General features: G+C 35.9%; 1 protein-coding gene across 1 annotated transcript; it reads left to right on the top strand.

Moving 5' to 3' along the window:
• Positions 1-95: 95 nt before the first annotated feature.
• On the top strand, positions 96-24768 carry LOC129257164 (RNA-binding protein 10-like). Its single transcript, XM_054895430.2, has 19 exons — positions 96-446; positions 5064-5242; positions 6501-6577; positions 11483-11557; positions 12244-12313; positions 13270-13343; positions 15145-15225; positions 15486-15546; positions 16163-16204; positions 16490-16714; positions 17601-17656; positions 17980-18127; positions 18370-18626; positions 19294-19422; positions 19934-20098; positions 20449-20586; positions 21108-21197; positions 21584-21865; positions 22369-24768. The coding sequence occupies exons 1-19, from the start codon at positions 361-363 to the stop codon at positions 22420-22422; spliced, it is 2289 nt and encodes a 762-aa protein (XP_054751405.2). The 5' UTR covers positions 96-360; the 3' UTR covers positions 22423-24768.
• The last annotated feature ends 1047 nt before the right edge of the window (positions 24769-25815 follow it).

The raw sequence follows: 25815 nt of genomic DNA on the forward strand, positions 1-25815 counted from the left end.
ATATAAACTTCCAATACTTTTGTCCCTTTGTACAGGTTGGTGAAATTGGGGGGGGGGGGGGTGCAGTGGTCCATGATCACACTGAAGGCTTAGCCAATGACAAGATCATTAATGAGTTAATAACAAAGTAGTCTGATGGGGGAAAATGTGTTTTGTGTGTGATGGTGTATGTGTTTCAGTGTGTGCGTGAAATGATGCTAGCTCGCATAATTATCAATCGATCTCGCTCTCGATATTTAGCTTTGTCTTTGGCTTTGTCAAATTGGCAACAATTCATCAACATCGTCACGTCAATCAATTATCTGCCATTTTGACTTCTTGTCCTCATCGCTCAGAACACCGTGCATTTTGTGATTTATAATGGCACTTGACAAAGATTATTATTTGTACAGCATCAGAAGAGATTCTTTGTTGGATTCTGAAGATGATTCTGCTTTGATTTCTAGGTATGTTTATTTGCTTATGCATGAAATTTAAATACAAGGTACAGATCTCCTACTGCATGCATACTGCTGCGTGATTTAGCTCTTCGCAATCAGCATTCGGCAGCATGACTACGGAAATCGGAATGCACTGCACTTTCCATCGCATCGACGTCAATCAGCATGCACGCTAACCCAGGGAGCTCCGGCCTAGCCTGGAGGCGTCTGGGGAGGGAAAGACATATACTGTACGTATGGTCCCTCCCCTAACGCCTGGGAGCCTAAGCTATATTTCCACACGCACGGGTATAAAACCTGAAACTTTCGCCCCCGAGATTTCTACTTTCCCTCTAAAAGATCTAGCCCTAAAACATGTACATGGAGTTAAACTTCATTCCCAACATTTCTGCGATATTGATTACATTTTTAAAGAAGAATTCATGAAAAAAAAACGAGAAAATGTTATGAAAAAATGAGAGAGCTTACGGCCGTGTTTACGTCGCCATCTTGATTTCTTTGTCTTCCGCTTGGCGACAGCACGCAATCAACACGCGATTGCGTGCTGTCGCCAAGCGGAAGACAAAGAAATCAAGATGGCGACGTAAACACGGCCGTAAGCTCTCTCATCTTTTCATAACATTTTCTCGTTTTTTTTTCATGAATTCTTCTTTAAAAATGTAATCAATATCGCAGAAATGTTGGGAATGAAGTTTAACTCCATGTACATGTTTTAGGGCTAGATCTTTTAGAGGGAAAGTAGAAATCTCGGGGGCGAAAGTTTCAGGTTTTATACCCGTGCGTGTGGAAATATAGCTTAGGCTCCCAGGCGTTAGGGGAGGGACCATACGTACAGTATATGTCTTTCCCTCCCCAGACGCCTCCAGGCTACTCCGGCCCGCTAGAGCGGCCCCAGGAGTCGTCCGTGTAATACTGGCAGACAGCTGGCAGCCGTCTGTTTCGAGGAGTTTTTAATACATTTTTCCTAGTTCTGGCATTATCCTGGCCTGGTTTAGTCACCAGGAAAGACTTCCTTATGTCCCCTCCACCATAGCCAGGCGGCTTCTAGAGAGTAAAAATCATTTACTAACGTAAGGTCACTCTCATGAAGCCAGGGCTTCCGTCATATACTTTTTTAGTTTTGTGTGTACCTAGCCTGGAGGCGTCTGGGGAGTGAAAGACTTATACTGTACGTATGGTCACTCCCCTAACGCCTGGCACTGTGTCCTATACTATCCTACACACCGAGGGAAAATGCAACTATAGAAATGCGCCAAACTGCTAGTTATGTTTAGATTCTAGCTTTAAAACTTATGTACATGGGTAAAAATATTGGTTGGCAACGTTTGGCAAAAAATAAGTGTTGATGGATTTGAAATGACGAATAAATTAATATGAATAAGAAAAGTAGAAGAGAGTTCACTTACACTTGTTGACATCGCCATCTTTGAATCCTTTTAATTGCAACCTAGTTACGTGACGCGTATAGAGGGCGGCAAAATCATGAGCGGTGCTAGATTAAAAAGTGCTAAAATGTCCCGCTTCAACCACTGAACTAGAAATACATAGAGAAAACATATTGCATTTTGCCTTCTACGGCGCGGCGCGTTCTCGAACAATTGACCTAGCAAAATGGCGGCGGTCATGTGACTTATCGAGTTCGCCAGCGATGTTTTGCTTGGGTGTACACGGCTTCCACGTATTTCTAGTTCAGTGGTTGAAGCGGGACATTTTAGCACTTTTTAATCTAGCACCGCTCATGATTTTGCCGCCCTCTATACGCGTCACGTAACTAGGTTGCAATTAAAAGGATCAAAGATGGCGATGTCAACAAGTGTAAGTGAACTCTCTTCTACTTTTCTTATTCATATTAATTTATTCGTCATTTCAAATCCATCAACACTTATTTTTTGCCAAACGTTGCCAACCAATATTTTTACCCATGTACAAAAGTTTTAAAGCTAGAATCTAAACATAACTAGCAGTTTGGCGCATTTCTATAGTTGCATTTTCCCTCGGTGTGTAGGATAGTATAGGACACAGTGCCAGGCGTTAGGGGAGTGACCAGTCCATACGTACAGTATAAGTCTTTCACTCCCCAGACGCCTCCAGGCTATGTGTACCACCAAAAAACCTGAAACTTTCGCCCCCGAGATTTCTACTTTCTTTCTAAAAGATCTAGCCCTAAATCATGTACATGGGATAAAACTTCATTTCCGACATTTCTACGCTCTCGTTGTTATTTTTGAACAAGAATTCAACAAAAAAATGAGAGAAATATTGTGTAAAGACGGAAGAGACTTGCCCGATGTTTACGCCGCCATCTTGTTTCCTATTGTTCTTCGCCAACGTTACAGACGCGTGCGTCGGGTAACGTTGGGGAAGAACAATAGAAAACAAGATGGCGGCGTAATCATCGGGCGAGTCTCTTCCATCTTTACACAATATTTCTCTCATTTTTTTGATGAATTCTTGTTAAAAAATAACAACGAGAGCGTAGAAATGTCGGAAATGAAGTTTTATCCCATGTACATGATTTAGGGCTAGATCTTTTAGAAAGAAAGTAGAAATCTCGGGGGTGAAAGTTTCAGGTTTTGGCTTCCATTGTGTGGGTCTATGGGATAGAAGGCCTGGCTTCATGAGAGTGACCTTACGTTAGTAAATGATTTTTACTCTCTAGAAGCCGCCTGGCTACTCCACCAGTGTCCACTAATTAAAAAAAATACTTCTCCAAAACCGGCAAAACTCCCTTCTTTCATTCTCTTTTTCTTCTTTTTTTTTTTCTTCTTACTACTGTCACTAGCCAGGCAGCTTCTAGAGAGTAAAAATCATTTACTAACGTAAGGTTATTCTCATACGTAGCCAGGCCTTCTAGTTCTATCTCATAGACCCACACAGAGCCAGCCAAAACCTGAAACTTTCACCCCCGAGATTTCTACTTTCCTTCTAAAAAGATCTAGGGCCTAGCTCTAAATCATGTACATGGGATAAAACTTAATTTTCGACATTTCTACGCTCTCGTTGTTATTTTTAAAACAAGAATTCATCAAAAAAATGAAAAAATATTGTGAAAAGACGGAAGAGACTTGCCCGATGTTTACGCCGCCATCTTGTTTCTTATTGTATGGCAGTGTGTCCAAACTTCGCGCGTGTCCATACTTCGCGGACGGTCCTTATCTCAAAAACTAGCCAATATCCTTAAAATCTGACATCATCAACGTGAAAAGCGACCTAAAATTACCGTATAATGAAAATTTCTTTAGGATGAGTTCAGTATTCATGAAAATATTGGCAAAAGATCGGCAAATTTGTCACCGCTAGCGCCCGTTTTGAAGAAATCACAAGCATCACAATATCACCATTTTGCAAGCAGAAATCATCAAAAATGTGAGTTAAATGTGGTACTAACCGATTCCATAGCACTTTGCCATCAATCTGATTTAATTTTTCACTTTTTGAACTTGAGTTTTTGTTTAAATCTCCACAAAAGCTTAGGTGCGCGAAGTTAGGTCACACTTTTCTGAACGGTTTTCCAGCACAGCCCGCATTCGCCGATCGGAATAGAATTTTGAGATCGCGATACCGGCGAAACCCCTTGACCTACTTTACATTTTCGTCCATGATTTTATAGTTTACGATCTTGCCGTCAATGTGGTAACTATTTCTTGAATTGGTTTTGTATAAATTATGAATATTTTGTGAACAAAATTAAGCCTGATGAATATTTTTGAAAAGTGCGCGAAGTTTGGACACCCCATCATACTTCCCCAACGTTACGCGACGCTCGCTTGGGATTTGTACATGAATTCACGTTTGAGCAATTTTGGGTCTGACATGCACTTTCATAATGTTGCGTAATTTCGTAACCGCGTACCCGGGCATCGCAAATTTGATCTCAAAAGTTGCGCGAGACTTGAAAGTAAAAAGTCAGCAAGCGGCGCAGTTAAGAAATTTCGCGCGGCGGATTAATCGCGAAAAATGTCGAAGGGGGGCAGATTATGCCCCCCCCCCCCCCCCCCCGGCCTTTTAGGGTTAAGGTTTTGAGGCCAAACTTCTGTAAATGGGCTAAATTATATTATTTGAGCTTTCGGCACTAAATAGACATATTATGGAATAAAATTTATCACAAATTATAGAAGATATAAGTAGATACGCGTTTACTTACAGTCTGTTATTTTTCGCTATCTTGCCATCTTTGTGATCGTAGCCAAAGATACTAGACGCGTACGGTATAAAGGGCAACAATATCATGAGCAGTGCCAACTTAGATTTCAAAAAATACTTGCTTCGACCGATAAATATCATGAATTGTAAAATACATGCATCAGTCGATAAATATCATGAAGTGATTATTATGCTGGAAAATAAAGAATTTTGATAACAAACAGATTAGGATCAGCCAGGTTCTTCTTCAATCGCCGTCAGCGCAGCTACAACTAAGCGTACGAACGCATCAGCCAAACCACTGGCACGTACGTCCACATGCTCAGCTGTAGGTGACAGCGATCAAGCATTTTTTTTTCGGGGGCGCTCCAAGACATTTTCGCGGCGAATTCGCCTACCGCCCCCTTTTTTCCCCCTGATGAAAAAATTAATGCAGATGGTGTGACTTGTTTTCTCTTGCATTCCCTCTTTGCCAACCAGAGCCAGAGATGTTATAAGCAGAGCATCAGGTCAAATTCCTGCAGTTCCAGGGACAATTGATCAGCAGTCACTCCTCACAGCAGCAGGGGCATGGGGAGTAGAGAATGCAATATATGCCTCAGCAGCTGCAGCAGAAGCTAGCATGGTAGAGAGAAGAGACCCTGGAATTTACAATGAAGGTAAACCCACATCAAAAATTTATGTATAATGTGCTGATTATCACTTTTTTATACGCCCTTCCTACAGGACGTATTATGGTATCACACTTTGGTGTCCATCTGTCTGTCCGTTCTTTAACTTTTCCTTGTAAACGCGATAACTTCAGCGCTTAACTTAACCTAGGCTCATAAAGTATGATACTAGCATGGATCCCAGGAAGCCTATTGATTTTGAGGTCGAAAGGTAAAAGGTCAAGATCACAGTGACCTGTTTTCATCTTACCCTTCTAAAGTCAGTGTTCATGCGATAACTTTAGTTTAACTTAACCAAGGCTCATTTAATTTGGTTTGTTTGATACTAGCATAGATCCCAGGAATTCTATTGATTTTGAGGTCAGAAGGCCAAAAGTGAAGTCGCCACCTTCCACTTTTCTTGCTTGACCAATAACTTCATTTTCTGTGTTATAGGCGGGCGTATTATGTGCTCACCTTAGCGACACTCTTGTTATCAGTTATTTGGTGACCATGGAAGTTGGATTTCCTGATTCTTCCTCCTCACCCTCTTCAAAAGATGTTCAGTTGCATTTCCATGCATACATGTAGGAAATGGAATGAAACGTGATTTATTCAAATTACTCTTTGAAATTGGTCTTTTTCATTCTAACCCTGATAATTGTATTACATTTTTCATACCATCAAGGATAGCATTACAATTTACAGTATAATGGTATATTATGGCAAAAATCAGGGAAAAATCTTGCAGTTCTAACTTAAGTTTTTAACCAATTCTCATGAAATTTGGCACACACATTGGTTTCGGGGTAAAGATGTCCGAGATTCATATTTTGTGTGTGTTGGAAATCAAGTTGCCATGGTAATAACATTATATGCCCCAAATTAGGTAAAAATCTTGCAGTTTGTACTACTTCATCAGTTTTCAACCAATTCTTATGAAAATTGGCTCATGCATTGACGTTGGTCCTGAGGTGAGGATGTGCAGGGCATGTTTTTCCATGTGTTGGAAATCGTGTTGCCATGGTAACAACACATGTAAAAAAAAAATAGGCAGAAATCTTGCATTCGTAATTACTTCATCTGTTTTTAACCAATCATGATATTTAGCTCTCACATAGGTCTTAGGGTAATACTAGGCAAGACATATTTTTTTCTACGTGTTGGAAACTGTTGCCGTTTAAACAGTGTATGGTGGGGGTATTAATCACCTTCAGTTTAAATTTGTTGGCATGGTTCACACTTGATTTTGTGTATTTTCTCATAGTTCCAGGTGACTACAGTGAGGACAAGAAAGGCCGGAAAAGGGATAGAAGAAGAGATAGAAGGAGAGATCGAGATGAGGTATTGACAGATAATGGCTCTTTTTTTTTCCTTAAAGGAGAAATATATTGATTATGAATGTGGTCTTATTATATATCAATGGAAAGGTAATGGTGTGGGGATTAACAGTGGGTCATTCAAAAATAACGAAAATAATACATAAGGTGAAAATCGCCCATTAAAAAACGCTAAAATGCCTCTCCGAAATATGCCTCGCATCGGTCTCTGAATTGACTTGAATTTGATGATGTCACTTTCTGTATGAGAGGCGTGATTGGCTCTCCCACGTGAAGCTCCACTTGCATACAAAACCTGTTGCGAGGGTACGTTTTCTCCACACTGTCACTGAATACTTCGACCCAGAATTTTATCTAGATTTGGATTTTCAAATTGATGATTTAGAAGATGAAGAGAATGATGATGAAATGAACAACAAAGTGACGTAGTTGGAGGCAAATTGGGGGTAATTACGCCGATGATGATGAGTCGGACAATTCAACTTGCAAGACGATCACATGCCGATTCGCTACCAACTCATGCAGCTGCTAAGTGCTAGCTACACTGCGCGGGCCAAATTGAATTCATGAAAATGAATTACCACACTGTCCAGACAGAGTCTCTTACCTCTGTGACTATGAAACAGGAATATAATTATAAAACTGTACTTACAAACAAGTGAATGTAATCCGAACCTGAAGGCAAATCAACTCAACGAATAGCAGCAGACGATATGCACCGACGATAAACTTCATGTGGCTGGGATAGATTGTCACTCGTTCTGTTAGATGTAATTTTTATCTCATTAATTTGACAAAATTATGAAACTCGGGGAATTTTTTATCTATATAAAAATATAGTAACGTCTCGTATTATTTTTTTAAATTACGATAAAACCTTTTTTGAAGGAAAACGTTGAGGTAAATTAAAGTTAGATGTAAAATATCATCCCCAGTATGCGCAGCTCGTATATGTGATTGTAAACAAAATCACAAACATGCCGTATTGCTTGCTCGCCTTGGCTGATAGAGTAGATCTATGCACGTGTTGCACAGCTCTCAATCAGCAAGCTAAGGCGAGCAAGGAAGGAATACCGGTACACGTGTTTGATACAAGCTACGCATGTTCGATGATCTTTTACATCAAATTTTAATTTACCTCAACGTTTTCCTTCAAAAAAGGTTTTATCGTAATTTAAAAAATAATACGAGATATTACTATATTTTTATATAGATAAATAATTCCCCGAGTTTCGTAATTTTGTCAAATTAATGAGATAAAAATTACATCTAACAGAACGAGTGACAATCTATCCCAGCCACATGAAGTTTATCGTCGGTGCATATCGTCTGCTGCTATTCGTTGAGTTGATTTGCCTTCAGGTTCGGATTACATTCACTTGTTTGTAAGTACAGTTTTATCATTATTTTCCTTCTTCATAGTCACAGAGGTAAGAGACTCTGTCTGGACAGTGTGGTAATTCATTTTCATGTATTCAATTTGGCCCGCGCGGTGTAGCTAGCACTTTAGCAGCTGTATGAGTTGGTAGCGAATCGGCATGTGATCGTCTTGCAAGTTGAATTGTCCGACTCATCATCATCGGCGTAATTCCCCCAATTTACCCCCAACTACGTCACTTTGTTGTTCACTTCATCATCATTCTCTTCATCTTCAAAATCATCAATTTGAAAATCCAAATCTAGATAAAATTCTGGGTTTTCTTTCATTTGGGGATCGAAGTATTCAGTGACAGTGTGGAGAAAACGTACCCTCGCAACAGGTTTTGCATGCAAGTGGAGCTTCACGTGGGAGAGCCAATCACGCCTCTCGTACAGAAAGTGACGTCATAAAAAATCCCCAATTTCGGGGACGTAATTCTGCGTGTTTGAAGCATTCAGAGAGAGAACTTTAAACTATCAATTAACTGAGTTCCATCGGTCTCCATGATAAATGATGAACACCATCGTGTTCTCCTTATTTTCTCCTTTAATTTGATATATGATTCTCCATTTTTACGATTTTCAATATATTTCTACTTTAAAGGGATGGTCCGGGCTGGAAGTATTTATAGCTAAATAAATAGAGTAGAATTCACTGAGCAAAATGCCCAAAATTTCATCAAAATCGGATAACAAATAACAAAGTTATTGAATTTTAAAGCTTAGCAATGTTTTGTGAAAACAGTCGTCATAAATATTCATTAGGTGGGCTGATGATGTCACATCCCCACTTGTTCTTTTGTATTTTATTACCGGTATATGAAATTACCGTAAGTAACGGACTATAAACTGCACCCGTGGATTAACAGGACCCCCAACTTTGGACTAAAAAAAAAAAAAAAATCCTCACATTATATTTGAGGTACGAAGAAACAAAAACTAAGTTAATGATTTCAAAGTATCCAAAGAGATTACCGGTATGCGGAAATCTGCTGTTCTTGATCAATTCATCTACAAATGTTTGCAAGAAAGAAAGGTCCTGACAATATTGGCCACTTACACACTCACCTCACAGTCACAGTGTACACACACACAGCACTGCCGTTCTTGTACATTGCAAACTACGATACGGTACCAGTACATCTTATCAAATAATGATCTGTGTCTTTCCCGCAGTAGGAGGAAGAAACATTCACATTTCTTGCATCACAAACTCACAATCACTTTCAGAATTTGTCTAGCATTCGATGTCTTAGCATGAATTTTGGATACGGGATTACAGGAAGATTCAAGAAACAAAGAAATTGGCATTTTTTACAGTTGTTTTGACGGCTTTGTGCCGTCTCTCTCGTTGCGTGGTGTACATGGTATCTTATGAAAAGCAAACGGGAAAGAAAAAATAAGCTGGCGCGAAGCGGGACTTTGGAGGGTTAAAATGAATAGCGCCAGCTTAAGTCGCACTATACCGTAACCACAATACAACGCAAGCTAGCTCAGCTCTCGCGCTCGCTCAGCTCTGACAAAATATTACCGAGTATGCTTGGCTTCTCTTTGAACTTAGCCAGGGAATTTCGCTGCTTTGAACCGAGAATAAAAGTCGAAATTAGTGTCATGTAGAAGGTGGGTGCGTTTGTTATGGACAGTATTTGATAAAATCGTAATAATCGCTTCTCATTACCCGCGGCTCATACCCCTCTAAACGACATTGCCCTGGGCGGCTACGCCCGGCCACTCGATGTGTTGTGAGCTGGCAGACGTCTTACATGTTCGGGAAGGGTTACGACGGGCTGGCTCAGACCCGTCACCGTGGATGTGGATAAACCGCACCCCCGACTTTTGCTTCTATCCCGCAGAGAAAAAGGTGCGGTTAATAGACCGTTACTTACGGTAGGTTTATTAAAAATTTTTCCTCCAAGAACTAGAAAAATTGGATTGACAACTGATTTAGTGCATTAGATATTGATTGCTGCAACTTATATCATTATAAGGGAGACATATTATTCACACAAGTATGAAATAATGAAAGAAATATGATTTTATGTAATAACATAAGAAAACGGAAAGTGGGGATGTGACATCATCAGCCCACCTAATAAATATTCATGACGGCTGTTTTAAAAAATATTGCTAAACTTTAAACTTCAATAACTTTATTATTTGTTATCCGATTTTGATGAAATTTTCGGCATTTTGCTCAGTGAATTCTTCTCTATGCATTAAGATAAAAATATTTCCAACCCGGACCATCCCTTTAACCCTAAATCTCCCGGGTATTTTGATTCTTGTCATTCCCGGGGGGGGGGGGGGGGGGGCATTATGGCCCCCCTTAAGATCTCGGCCGCGGATTGCGCGATCACAACAAAAAATTGCATGATGGTAGAGAATGACGTAATCTACGCAGTTGCATTGGTAAATTTCACTGAATTCATATATTTTTATTTTATATGAATTAATTATGCTAATTTATTCATGAAATTATACTTTTTGCTCTGATTTACTAAATAAAGCCCCTAGAATGCTATTTTTTGGTGAAAATATTCTTAATAGCATTCCTAACAATTGTGAATGAAAAAAATTCCGGTACCAAGACCGATTTTTTATGTATTTTATTGTTTTTTTAATTTCTTATGTATTTCTTTGTTTTTTTATTGTTTTTTCGATGGAAATCGTCCCAGACTTAATTCTGATCATAAACAAGGCAAAATTAATTAAGTTCAATCAGTAAAAGTAGAAATAATGATACATTTATGAATTTTGGCTAATAGTACACAATCTGCATTGGATTTGTACATGAAATCACATTTATGAGCAATTTGGGGTCTGACATGCACTTACATAATGTTGCGTAATGTCGTAACCGCGTACCCGGGCGTCACAAATTTGATCTCAAAATTTGCGCGAGACTTGAAAGTAAAAAGTCAGTGAGCGGCGAGGTCAAACAATTTTGTGCAGCAGATATATCGCGAAAATTGTCGAGGGGGGGGCCATTATGGCCCCCCCCCCCCCGGAGAATTAGGGTTAAAAGGGCATATGGTTGTGCTTTACATAGTGCATACCCTTCGAATGATCAGCCCACAAAGAGGATCTTAATATACCAGTAGAAGAAATCTTAAAGATATAGAATTTGATTTCAGCAAACTTCCATGGGTAATCTTTGTGGATATTAGGAATAAACCTTAAAATCATAGTGGCTTAGGGCAGAACCTCATGCTGCTCCTGTGGCAAATGAGGTACTTTCTTACTTCACCAACCAGGATGATCACATACCCCAGAGAACAGTTAATATATTGTCTTTTCCCTTGTGATATGATGGCTTGAGTGAAGTTGAGTTTAAAAAAGAATATTCAGTTACAGATAATTACTAATGCTTTGTGTCTCAAATAAGAGATGAGGATGTTATGTCATTTTTCCCATTGAATGATTCTATATGCAGCTTTGATAGCAGTCAGTGTTCTGACATGTGACATATTTGTTTCTTTTATGTTAACAGCGAAAGCCGCCAGCGGACAGGCCATGTAGAACCATCCTCATCAAGCATCTACCTGCTGAAGTTGATGAAATATATGTAAGTAGCTATATCAACAAGTTTTCTTTCAGAAATACAGACAAATGTAACAGAATGGGGAATTTGCATTATAAATATGACAATGATAAGTTGTGTTTCTCTTTTAATTACAAGCTCTTTGTGTTAACCCTAAGAAGACTGATTCAGCCCCCCCCCCTTGACATTTTTCGCGATAAATCTGCCGCACGAAATTTTTTGACCGCTTCACTCGCTGACTTTTTACTTTCAAGTCTCGCGCAACTTTTGAGACCAAAACTGTGACCCCCGGGTACGCGGTTTCAAAATTACACAACATTTTGTAAGTGCATGCAGACCCCAAATTGCTCAAAAACGTGAATTTGTGTACAAATCCAATGCAAATAGTGTTTTTAGCCAAAATTCATAAAATGTATCATATTTTTCCTTTTACTGCTTAAAATCAATTAATTTTATCTTGTTTGTAGTCAGAATAAAGTTTCTGACAATTTCCATTGAAAAACAATAAAAAACAAAAAGTCGAAAAACAAGGAATACATAAGAAATTTAGAAAAAAATAAAATACATAAAAAAATAAATGAGATGTTGACATTTTTTTTAAATAAATTTAATCAGATTCCTATAATTTTTATGAAAATATTTGTTTTCATTTTTAATACCACAGTTTACATGATATAAAATTTGTACTTCCCTCTTTCTTTATCGTTTAGTTGCGAGGGATACTTCAACTTTTTGGTGCCCCAATCCAGGATGTTAGACTGGTAAAGCACAAAGATTCAGGTGAGACATACAAGTACCATACCATTTCATGAGAAATGGTTGGCCAAAGTCATGGAGTTGAAGGTTCATAAGCTAGACAGTGCACTGGTCATTTGGCTTTGATTATATGCGTGTTTCATTTCGGCCATTGCAATGCCAAACAAGGAACAATTTTTTTTTTTTTTTAAGAATTCTGAAACAAATACACTGATGAAGGAATCCCTTTGTACACATTTTCATTCTGCTCATCTTGGCATCAAATATCTGTATTAATCAGCTTTTTATTCGCAGGGGTTCTGAGAGGAGTCCAGGTAAGTCTTAAAATGAAAGTTTTTGTAAGTTTGCTGAATAGAATTAATGTATCTTATATCCTAGTGACTAGCTATTGGTGCATTAAACTTAATGACATCCTGTTGTCATGTTACTTGCAATGGTATATTTATTTATCAGTTGAAGAAATTAATGTCATCAAAATAATTATCTTTGGCTAATATGAAAATTAGGTAGGAAGATTATTTTTGTATCACTGCAAGGTCATTTTGAATAGAAAGCTGAAGTTGTATTTCTATCTGTTAAAAAAATTATATACTTTGAGTAATTTACTATGTTCAAAGTAAAGAATAAATTTTGTTTACATTATTACGGTAAACTGATTGCATAACTATTAATTATTTGTGAATAAATTTCTTCATCAGTGTTGTTTCAGTAAAAATTATTATTTTGCCAACTCACCATTTGGTCTCTTTTAATGGAAATATAACAAGATCTGAATGCAAATTTAAGAAAGGTGGTGTTGATGAAAAGATAAACCAACTTGCGATGACCAGAAGTGCCTGTCCTGCATACAATACACTCAATAAGAAAGAGGGAAAGAGTGCTAAAGAAGTCAGTGAGTTGTGTGAATGCCTATCGACAAACACTCCTAACACTTTCCCTCTGGGTCCATTTGCTGGCCTCTCCTATATTACCCTCTCTAGGTGCATCAAGAGGCTTCGCTTTTGTGGAGTTCCAATTCCTTCCGGATGCCCAGCGATGGATGGAGGAAAACCAGGTTTTGTTATGATCGTGCCAGTCACGATGTTTTCTTCTCCCCGTGCTCCTTTAGTAGAGCTGTTGCTGCTTTTGAAGGCAGTCCACAAAACAAGGGTTGCTGAGTATTGCTAGAGAAATGCTGAATATGGCCCTTAGATTGTCCAGCTATATTAATGATAGGAAGATTTAGGATATGATTTTAAAAGATGTGGGTTCCTTCAATGACTTTGAACAAGTTATCATTAATTTAAGAATAACAACAAACCACAAGTGAAATCCAAAACATTATGCTATTACATGAAAAACATGGAAAATACTTTGATCATGAACTTGTTTTTTAAAATAAGAAAAGCTTTAATCTGGTCCTTTTACCTTTGAGAGGAGGGATGTGGATAAGAACTCTTCGTATCAAATCCAAATATGCAATTAAGAACCAATTACAAAATCAATTTCAGAACAAATAGTGCATACAAACATGCAACTTTCATGTTTCAAGCGGAAAAAGAACCTTATTAATGGATAAACAAACAGTTGGCTTGACTGCATTTACACTACATGCACATGAGCACAAAGCCTACAGAGAACTGCCACAGAGTGTATCAAAGGGATAAATGAGGTAGGATATCAATAATGGGAGGGGAGGGGATAGATCCTGGAAATGAAGAAAGAGAGAGAGAGAGATTCCAAGATGGGCAGATGATTACAAGATATAAACAGATAGTATCAGAATAGCAACCATAGTTTCCACGCGAGGATCAAATTCAAATCCACAGAACTGAAATAAATTTTGTGAGAGAAAACCGCCAAATATGAATATCTGATCAAAATGGTAAAAGGTCAATTGCTATGCTGCTATATTCATTTCAGATGTACCAAAGAAGTTGTAAAACTACAATGCCTGATTATTGCATGAAAGAAATTATTTTGTAATCATTTGCCTATGAAGTGTTCAAAGAGGATTTTCTTTTTATGGAAGATGCGATTTTCCCTTATGATATTGCCTAGATTGTTTGCTGCTAAGCCAAACCTCTTTGAAGATTTTTTTTTCTTTACAAAAAAAAAATACCCATGTATTTCATTTTATCTTGCCACCCTTGCTTTAATTCATCAGACAGGTCAAAGAATCGTGATATATTTGAATTTATTGGTTTGTACAAAGAGGTTTGACTTGTTTTTCTTTTTGACCCTGTTATTTTTGAGAACATTGACTTGATTTATGTAGTCTGTAATCAAGTATGTTCTCCTAGGAGGATTTTTTGAAAGGTTTTTAGAATGGCTGGTTTCAAATGAGATTCATGCCAGTTTGGAGACTGATTATGCATGTCTTTTTAATGTGTTTTCATCATTCAACTATTTTTATTTAAGTAACCTGGAAGTCAACATTTTGAGGAAACCTAAATAAAAATTCTACAATCCTACCACTCCCCCCTAAAAAAAGATAACAATTGATGACAGACAGACAGAAAAGGAATAAAAGATCAAGATGCATGTTTCCATTATAAACTTTTATTTACGGTATCCAATATCTTCCCCCAAGAATGTGATTTATTCATTCCCGTGCAAATAACTTGTCATTATAGATTGATAACCAAATTAGTTTTTTTTTTTTTGCTCTTTGCCGAAGTACTTGATAGAGATTTAAATTGATGAAAGAAATCCGATACTAAATTTTTTTTCCCAAAATGAAAATAAAGACTGCGTGATCAGGAAACAGGCTGCTCATCTCTTTGGATTCACAGTCATTTCTTCAGGAGAATGATAGTGTTGTACCATGTACTTATTTTGTGTTTGTTTCTTCCATGTGTGTGTTATTCTGGCAGGGAACTTTGGTGATAGGAAGTGGGCGTGCTTCACTCACCTACAGCAAGAGCAGAGGGGATGAAGACTGGTTCTGCTCACAGGTAAATCAAAGCTTTATTTAGATATAAATGTGAAAAATGAAATATATTGTGGTTGCATCAAGATGCTATAATCTACAAAGAAAATTTAGTATAGAACAGATACTACAACAAATACAAACATTTCTTTTTTGTAAAAAAAAAAATTTGTTATGGATTCTAACATGTAGATCACTGTCTCTTTTACTAGGCCAGTAGTTAATGATTATTTTTATATTAAAAGGAAAGTGTAAATTGTCAATACTAACTTGTTTTTAATGTAGTGTGGTACTCAAAATTTCAAGAGGAGAGCAAACTGCTTCAAGTGTGGAATAGAGAAGAATGGTAAGCATCTTCTATGTGTTAATGTTTCACTATCTAATGACTATATGCTCACATTCAATGTAAAAGTTAGTAGTTGCTCTTAATCAATATGGCTTGTTGTTTGCTAATTAAATCATGTTTAATAGAACTGGGTAAATTGGTTCCATCTCTTAAACGAATATATTTATGAAAAATATTAACAGTATAAAGGATAAATTTTGATTAATTTGTGTATATTAAACATTACAAGCAAAGCTCTTGGTCTTTGTTTCCAAAATTCTTAGCATTGTGCCAAAATGAGAACTAATTCTGTACAAAGCCAAATAGGCTCATTTGGCATAATGTTGATTAACTTCTTGTGCAATGGTAGAGTTATCAGGCATCTAAAACCAAAAAAAAACCATTTGTATGCACACACATTTTCAGTCCTGTTATTCCCAAGCTTGCTATTTATGTATGAAATGTACAGTTCATTTAAAAAATCCTCCACATTTAAAGGAGAATTTCTTTTTTCAAACAACAAGATAAGAAAAAAAATATTATTCGAGTGATAGGACAAACTGATAATAAATTATTATTTTTATTTTGTATGCAATCATATTTTCAATCATGTCATATGCCCATTTTTATATTACAGAGTCAGAGCGATACAGCCAAATCAGTGCAAAACCTACAAGAAGTAAGTAGATACTAAAAAATGATTCATTAAAAAGACTGTTTAAAAGAGTGCAAATGATCAATACTATATAATGAATAGGGTATGGTAGATAAAAGTGTCATTATCAGTAATAATGCTCGTAATGAATAATGTCATGTGTATATAATCTGGCAACAAACATTATTAATTAGTTCATTTTAGTTATAATGTGACAAAGCAATGTTAGTATAGAATTATTAAAGTTGCTTTTTTGATGAAAGGATAAATAAATGGACTATTTCTCACAATTACTATCTCCCAATACAGTTTTGCTGTTGATGGGTTTGGATTCCTTGACCACTGAAGAAAAGATCCAAAGAGAACTCCACGACATCACAGCTATAGATATGAATGTTCAACTCATACGTGACCCTACAACCAACACATCAAGAGGTCTCTGCTATGTTGCTTTATCAGCAGTAGAGTACTCCAGTCACTTACTGGAGATTCTCAACAATATGCATCCACCTTTTATATTAGATGGCAAACAGAGTAAGTTGTGATTTATTGTTGAAGGCTATGGTGAAGATGAGTGTTGATTGAATCTTAATATGGAAATTCTGTTCATGTAGTTTTTATAGAATTGAAGTATAAACTCTTTAAAAACAATTACAAATCTTTGAAAATAATGTTAAAATGTTAAGAATTTTTCATTAGGATGGGAGTGCTCTATTGGGTTGTAATGAGTAATTTATGATAAGAAAATGTTCAATTGAAACAGAATGTATTCCTTCCCTATATCCAAATGATATCCAAAGGTAAATTTCGATATTACAGTCTAAATACACTCTATGTGTATATTTAGGCAGGAATTACATGTATGAATTGGCCTTTTGTATGGTATGTTTTAAGAATTTAGTATTTGGATATGTGGTAATTTTTTTTTAATTCTAAATGGGTAGTTGTAGCTAATGAAAGATTGGCTTAACAATGATTAGAAAGTAACCCATATGTGTTACATTCAATAAAATATCCATGTGAGACATTGTTTTATGTTCCACTCACATTACAAGGTGATTTAAGAAAATAATTCAAATGATCATGTATCAGCCCTCACAGTCTACATTATATGCTTGTCATTTCCACAGGCAGCTCCCATCATAGAATGTGCAGAAATCTCATGGTCACAAGTCTGAATGCTCATATTTTACATGGTTTATTTTTTCTGATCCAATTGTGCTTGAACAAATGTCATCTGTGTTTGAAATTTAGGATCTGACGTCAATGTAATCATATTCATTCTAACAGATTAGTTATTTAAATATTTAAAACCCCAAATCTCCCACTACTGACCAAGAACCTAATTTAAGAGGGAGAGTTTTGCAATATGCACATAAATTTTCAGTAATGTGCATTCTATTTCATTTGTATTTACCAGTTTCAGTGCACTTCTGCAAAGAAGGGACAGATGAAGAATACTCTACATGGACTGAGGTAAGAAAATACAACCTATTAATTTGATTCATCAATTAAATTCTTACTGCATCATTGTGTTTTTAACACACATGCCTGCAATATCATCCTTTTGCAGCAGCCAAAATCACATATTGCATTGGTGAATGGTGAATTTTTTCCAATCTTAAACCAGTGAGGAAGAAACATGGAAGCAGTGCTTCTAGGCATACTGTTTTAAAAAGTGCAGTTAGCAATCTTTGGGATAGGTATACATGTAAATCAAACACATTGCTCAAGTTCTGTCATGTAAAATTTTATGCAAAATTTTGATGTGATGAAATGTTTTTTTTTTTTGCATGCAGGCTGAAGCAGGAGCATCATATGAACAGTACTACCAGCAGCAAGCAACAGAAGCAGCAGCAGCTGCGGCAGCAGGAGTTTATGATCAAAGTTATGCAAGTTATGCAGCAATATCAGCTGCTCATTCTTCCAAAGAATTATCAGCTGCAGGTAAGCCTTCCCGTAAAAACGTTTGTTCATTTATTCAGAAGTGTGAATTGTATCCAAGAACTCATTATCTATTTGTGAGGCTTACGGTGAACATTTTGCAATTTTTAAACTGTTAATAAGGCATCAAGATAATTGTTATCTCCATCCAAGCCATGCTAATTTTCATATTTCGCAGGACCTGTTAGTATACAAAGCACTTATTTAATGATGTATATCTGAATTATTCAAACTTCAATATATAGACAAAGCAGCATTAGCGCAGGAACAGGTTCAAGCAGCTTGTAAGATGCAACTAGAACAACAACAGATCACCCAGAAACTGCTGAACAAGATGAGACAGACAAGCACAGAGAAGAAACCAAAGAGGGTGAAGATAGATCTTCCACCACCAGGAACAGATGGAAGCACACTGGATCCCAGTCAGATCATCCATGAGGTCAAACCTAAGAAGAGTAAGAAGGAGCAGCAGCAGCTAGACACAGAGACCAGTGATCAAAGAGTATGTGTCTTTTATTACATTCATTCTCATTGATATACTGTAATAAAACATGGCTTAGTTTTATCCAAGGCCATGCCAATAGATGCCTTATTGATTGGCCTCAATTTTTGTGCCTTTTTAAACTTTTCCCTTTCGTACTGTAATACTGTATAGTGTCCTTTTTGAAAAGTGGCCTGAATATATTGAAATTTAAGGGCTCATATATTGATTGTGAAAATATCAACACCTGTATTCACAGGGTAATAAGGTTGGTGGAAATGTTGAGGATATTTAAGTGATGAGAAAAGTTGCTATGATCTGTCTTTTTACTTGAGACATTTGCATTATACATTTTAATGTTTATATCAGATTTAGATTTCATCTTTCACACCACAAATTTTTTAATACAATTTTTAGATTAATTAAAAATTCTAAAAATAAATGATCTTCAGATTTACTAAAACTCAGTGTTGGCTTTATTGAATGTCGTATCAAATGTCTTTAACTTTATAATATCCATTACAAATTGATGTCAGATATTTCCTATACATTTTTCTTCTGAACTTAATGCCTTTAAAAAAAAAATTTAAAAAAACTCATACATATAGTTCATATCCTGAACATTATTAAGTTTTTAGGATTTCTGTTCAACAAAAAATTCAAAATATTTATTTTTCTATTTGTTTAGTTACAGCACCAGTTATCCAGTAGTTCTGAAGGTGGCTATTATCCTGATGTATCTCAATACCAATATGATGAATCATCAGGCTTCTACTATGATCCCCAGACAGGGTTATACTATGATCCAAACTCACAGGTAAAATATTTAAAATCAGTTTGCATCATGCACAGAGAATGGCATCGGCTAAAGCCATAAACTGCTCTAACACTTCTGATTCCTTATCCACAATTCAACAGTTTGATCATTTAATCTTACTAATAATTAATTTGATTGACATTGAGAACACAAATAGGTTGCTAAGGAACAAAAGGATTACTTCCAGACATTCTTTTATTACTTCACAAACTTTTTGAACTTGATTATTTGAACGCATTGCAAATTTTCAAGTGAAAACAGAGACAAATAAATTTATGAAGGTCCCACATACAGGGGGTCGGACATACATACTTATGGATTTCTTTTATATATGAAATACCTTCTCATGTACAAAATTTTGACTGCTCTCCTTACTTTTCGATGAATTCTTAATATTTCTGGTTTCTGACAATTGTTTGATGGTAATTTGTAATACCTGAAATTTAATTCACAATCATTTTGTTTCTTTGTGATTTTCCTTTGAAATGAAATTGTTTGTTTTCTTCACCAGTATTACTACAATGCGCATTCACAGCAGTACGTGTACTGGGATGGTACCCAGTATGTCCCAGCCAAGCAAGACCAAGCACCTACTGCTCTTCCTCAAGTTGGTGTACCTGGGGATGGCGCAAAGGAAGACAAGGGTAAAAAGGAGAAGGGAAAGGTGGCAAAGAAGGTATGTCGGAAATGAACAACTCATTGTGATAGAAAAAAAAGCACATAAAACTTAAGAGATATGCATGTTTGTTATCTTGTTTGTGATAATTATACTATTAAAGGTCAGAAAAAAAGCACATAAAACTTAAGAGATATGCATATTTGTTATCTTGTTTGTAATAATTATAGCATTAAAGGTCTTAAACCTGATGATTGGTGTAGGTGTTTTTTTCTCTCTGTTTTCTTTTTTTTTTGTTCCTCAGATGGATCAATAACTCTATTGTGCATTAATATGGTTGAATTATTGTGTAGATATAAGTGACTTATTGGCCAAGATAAATATTTCAGATTGAATGTGTTTTGATACAGGTGGCAAGTGACATGAGAAGATGGGCTGCAACAATGAATGAAATGAAGAATAACAAAGCCAAAAAGAGTGGAAATGATTTCAAGAAAGATAACTCCTCAGCTTCTGCAGATGCTGGCTTTGCTGTCCTTAGTAAAAAGGTTTGTTCTTATTTTTTGTAATGTGTGATATCCTTGCTTTGGTAACAAGACCTGTTTCAAATAATAGGGTTAAATTCCTTTGTTGGTGAGATTTTGACAATTCATGTGGTGATATTTAGTATAATTCAAAATTCTTGATTAAAAAATAAAAGCCATGTTACAAAAATACTTAATTGTCCAATTGTAGTGGTGACAGCCATGATTATTTTTAAACTCTCCTGAACAATTTACTTTTGAGGTTTAGTTATTACAGGCAGTAATATATCCCTCCTTAGTTTCTCAGAAGATGCAAGGTTTGGTTTTTAGTCAGGATAAAGTGTTCAACTCTAAAAATGTAAGACTAAGGATCAAGGTTTATGTGTATGCTAGAACAGATGTCCATTACATTCCATTTGTGTGCGTGCACCATGTGGTTTAAGAAATCAGTTGTTCTTAATCTAGAACACCAGCCAGGTTTATACATCATCTTATGAACACAACAGATGTTATTTATGTTGACTTTGTCTTATTTTGTTGTTTAGGCTGACCCAGCTGAGACGAAGCAGTCTGTAATGCTAGCCCTAAAGCGATCATCAACAAATGATGAGCAACGTAATAAGGCTGCCAGCATTGTAAGTTGATATTGTATTGTGTGTTGGATGTGTGTTGACTTGTTAGAATAGTTTTACATGCATGCTAGATCATCATCTTAACATTGTTATTGGTATTGATATTTTGACATACTGTGTACTAATTCTGTAATTCATCTAGTCTTGGCCACTATTACCTATTTTCAGTCAAGATTTGATTGTGAAAGTTTTCGAAATTTATTTTCCCAGGATTGTTATACATTCTGGATGCTGGGTACAAATAAAGTATCTAAATTTCTAATTTCTGTGACAAATATGCTATTAGTCAGTATGATCAGATGTTGACAATGTTATCCTCTTGTGTGATTCTGAGGTGTCTCTTCTTTGCCTTGGTCATTCACTCATCCAAATTGTATTTGTTTATATAGACCAACATCCTTGCCCAGTATGGTGGAGACAGTGACAGTGAACCTGAGGATTCAGGGCCTCCTCCAAATAAGAAACCTACCCCTGCATCTGACTCTCAAGAGAGTGTACCTACCAGCCTAACGGATTGGACTAAACTCATCTGTCTTCTCTGTAAACGTCAGTTCCCGTCCAAAGAAGTCCTTGTGAAGCATCAACAGTTCTCAGATCTACATAAACAAAACCTGGAGGCTCTCAAGAAGAGGACAGGACTTCAACAGCAACAGTCACAAGGGAAAGGAGGGGTGAGTCTCATCTTCTTTTCGATAAAAACACCTTGACCTTGTAACATAGAAGATTCAATCAATTCTACATTGAAGTAGACTATTTCAAACCATCCACTAAACTTTCAACCGCTTGTAGATATTGATTGTTTCTCTTCGTTACATAGCCTGGAAGATGAATATGTGCAGATTTTGATTTTATACAATGCATTGTATGTGAAAGTGAACGATAGTAATAAGTTTTCTCTTTCATTATTGTATTAGAGCCATTAAAAGAGAAGAACAAGAAGTATGCTTATGTGATATTTACCAAATAATCATCATCAGGAATGAATACAGAATACTGCAAAAAAGAAAGCAAGACATGATAATATAATACAAATTTGTCATTAAGATTTATCACAATGTCCATTCCAATTAGTAGGCAAATAGCTGAAATTCAGTAACCCCCCTCCCCAAAAAAAGAAAATCTTTTTTTTTCCCACTCAACTGTTTATATATTCTTTATTTGTTCTTTCACACAGGGCAGTTATCGTGATAGAGCTCAGGAGAGGAGATCAAGGTTTACTGCTAATTAATGATGATCCAAGGATAACCATTATGCAATTATGCCTGGATAAAACACACTCATTGAACACTTTCAGACATTGCTTTGTTGTTTCATGTTGAAAAGGAAAATCTGTGTATGTCTTTGTATGTCCATGTTATGGCATTGTGCTTCCGTGTTTCAAGCATTTGTAGAAAAGATGACAATGGCATACCTAGCTATTGGTATACTCTTAGACCTACTCATTGGACTTCTAATGGACAATTCATCAATAAGTTGTGCTATCCTTGATGCAATTCCAGTCCAAAGTAGAGTGTTACAGAAGGCAGCTATTATTCTTTAGGGATTTTACTTAATGTTTTATTGGTAATAAGTTATATACCAGCTTGGCGTTTACCAGCAAAATGCTGCCCTGCTGAGTTCCTATGGGAGTTACCATAAACAGAACCCAGATTTGTTGAGACTTACTTCAACATGATCATCATTTTACTTGGATTCAATCTACATACAACGTATAAGCAGATTGGACAATTATGATGAATTTGAATCTGAACCTGATATGTGGGCTTGTCCTAAAAATGTTTTTCTTTTTCGTATCATAATCGCGATGCTTCTAACATATAACTTCCAAAGCATAGAATGCCATGTCTGAGTCAGGTAATGAAGGTAATCATGTCCTTAATGGTATTTTTCTTTTCGAACCAAAATTTAAAATTATATACTTACAATACATCATCAATTGTATATAATGCTCGAGTCTAAACCAATTCCTTTTTCACAAAACTTTATGTCAGTACTAGTAAAAATTTGAATTATTTAATACTAAACTTTGGGCATTATTCGACATTGTATTTGATATAGAGTTTTGTGAAATAAGGCTCATGGATATATATCATGAGGTGAATTACAGTTATCCACTACTTCAGTCTGCTATTTAAAAAAAAAGATGGAATTATGTCCACTCAATTTTATGGTTGACAATATAGAATGAATCTAAAATATGGACAATTGTAGCCTCTCTTTGATACAACTTTTATTTACTGATATTATGTGTAATTTAATATTCCATAACCTTCACTTATTGGAGGAAACCCCGCAGAATACTTGTAAATAGACAAAACAAACCCTAAATTAAATGTGGTATAATGCCTACGACCAAGGCAGTTTTTATATTTGAGCTGCATTCATGGTTTGTTCATAAAAGACAGTTTGTGCCATGCTTAATGCTATCTGAACAGATAATCATCTCTAAGTACTTATTTATCTTTTTGTGTTCGGGTGCAGGTACATCCATTATTATCTGGCAAATTGGAATGCAAGGCATAGTAAGAAATAAAAACTTAAGTTCAAAAATACTAAATCAGGTATTTAGAATTTATAATCCCGCCTGTAAATGCTCGACCCTTGGATGTCAGAGTCACTCAAAAATTTAGATAGATTTTGATCCTGTATATTTTGATATCTTATTTATGTGTTTATTTTTTGCCCACTTATTTTACATGTTACAGCTTGTATGAGGAAGTAAATGTGAAAAGACCACTGCCAGAAATAAGCTGTGCATGCCTTATGAACCATTTTCTTCCAAAATGGCTAAAGAAACCAGATTCTTTCATCATTACAGGGCAGGTCAGTTCAGATTAAACAAAATTATAAATTCTCAACATCTGTTTTCCTTGCTACAGTAGAGTCCGCATAAGTTGTTCTTTCATAACTCAAAAAATCAAACAACTTTCAGACCAGAATATGCAAAATGTGTTATTTACATCTTCCAAGTCAAACAGATTTCTGTGGTCCCAAGCATTTTATCAACTCGTGAAAATTCTACTTTTATTGTACTCTCACCTATGTCATCTGACTTGTTGAATTTTCAAATCTTCATTCATTCATGATAATATTCAAGTATACCAGGCTTTGAGAAAGTAAAGTAGCCGATTTGTTTGAATTGCAAATTAGTATATCTATTGTCATTGTGATTTGCCAGTCCAACTGAAGAGGAATAATTCCTACTAATTTTTCTTTCGAAAGAAATGCCTGGTATGTTTGTTTTATATCCGTTATCTAAGTTTGAATGATAAATCTTGATAATCTTTGGTCTGCATTCCCTGGATCAAATTTGTTCATCCACCGTGTCCGGTAGAATCTATCTTAGGATATTGGAAATGAGGATACATCAAGTTCAAAAGATTTTCTGTTGTTATTGTAACGTATGCGACGAGTTACGTTTCTGATTATCGTGTTCATTGTCTCTGCCTGCAATGTTAAATTTACCAGCAGGCCTGTTTGGTGTACATATGAAATATTTAATCATTGACATTGAGTATAATTGCTATGTTGATGCAATCTTGTTTTTGTAATAAATCATTCCTATTGAATTGCATCTACAGCCTAATGGATTTTTTTTTCTTGATTCTTGTGTTATTGAAGGAGTCATCTGTAATTCATAAAATTCAGCTCATTGCTAAGTAAGTGGCTACCCCAAAGACCCATCTCCCATTACCACAATTTCACTTTGCTTATGTAATATAGATGGGAAGGGCATGAAACAATACATGTTGCAGATGCCATTTTATGTTGCTTTAAAGACCAATTTGTAATTCATATATCTGTCACAAATACATAGGACAAGAATGTTTACAATTTTGATTGATCATAATATTCATATCCCAGCTTCAGTTGAAATGGTATTTTAATCTCCACTGTCATGAAATGTCCCAGGAGGCAAAAATTGATTAAAATCCCGAAAGATGTATACTTCTGAATGAACTGTCATGAGTTTGCTGGAGTTTTGACTTTCTCAATTGATTTCTTAAGATATGGTACTTAGTATCAATAATTAAGTTGCAATCATAGTTTTAGCCCTCCAAAATAGACACAAAATAAATGCTAAATGCATTCATCTCAAAACTTATTGCTGACTTTTGAGGACATTTCATGGAAAAGGTGAAAAATTGGGATTCTCAATTAACTTGGACATCAAAACATGAATATAAACAGAAAGCATTGGTTAAGATAAATGGACAAGTTTATTTAAAATACAAAATCTTGCCAATAAAGGTTTTCTTTATCTGATATATATATACATGAATGCAAAATTATTGCATTCTATGATTTGAATATTATAGTTATTTGACATATTCCTGAATCATAAAAAGACAAAAATCCTTTGTGCAATTCGATTGATCAAATATCTGGTAGTTTTTGCTCATAGATATATGGAGAGTTCAAGAACACAGTAAATGTATTGAAAATGCCAAAGAACCGGAACAGCAGCTATGTAACGGACAAAAAAATTGCAAGTATGTTGCTGGTCCAAGGACAAAACTGCTATTTTTATTCACCAATTCTCGACAGAGATTTCTTGGTTGTTCATGGTTAGTTTGACAATACATTTTTTCCATTCTTGAACCCTATGTACATTGTGAAG

Source organism: Lytechinus pictus, chromosome 3, assembly GCF_037042905.1.
Source record: "Lytechinus pictus isolate F3 Inbred chromosome 3, Lp3.0, whole genome shotgun sequence".
Classification (NCBI taxonomy): domain Eukaryota; kingdom Metazoa; phylum Echinodermata; class Echinoidea; order Temnopleuroida; family Toxopneustidae; genus Lytechinus; species Lytechinus pictus.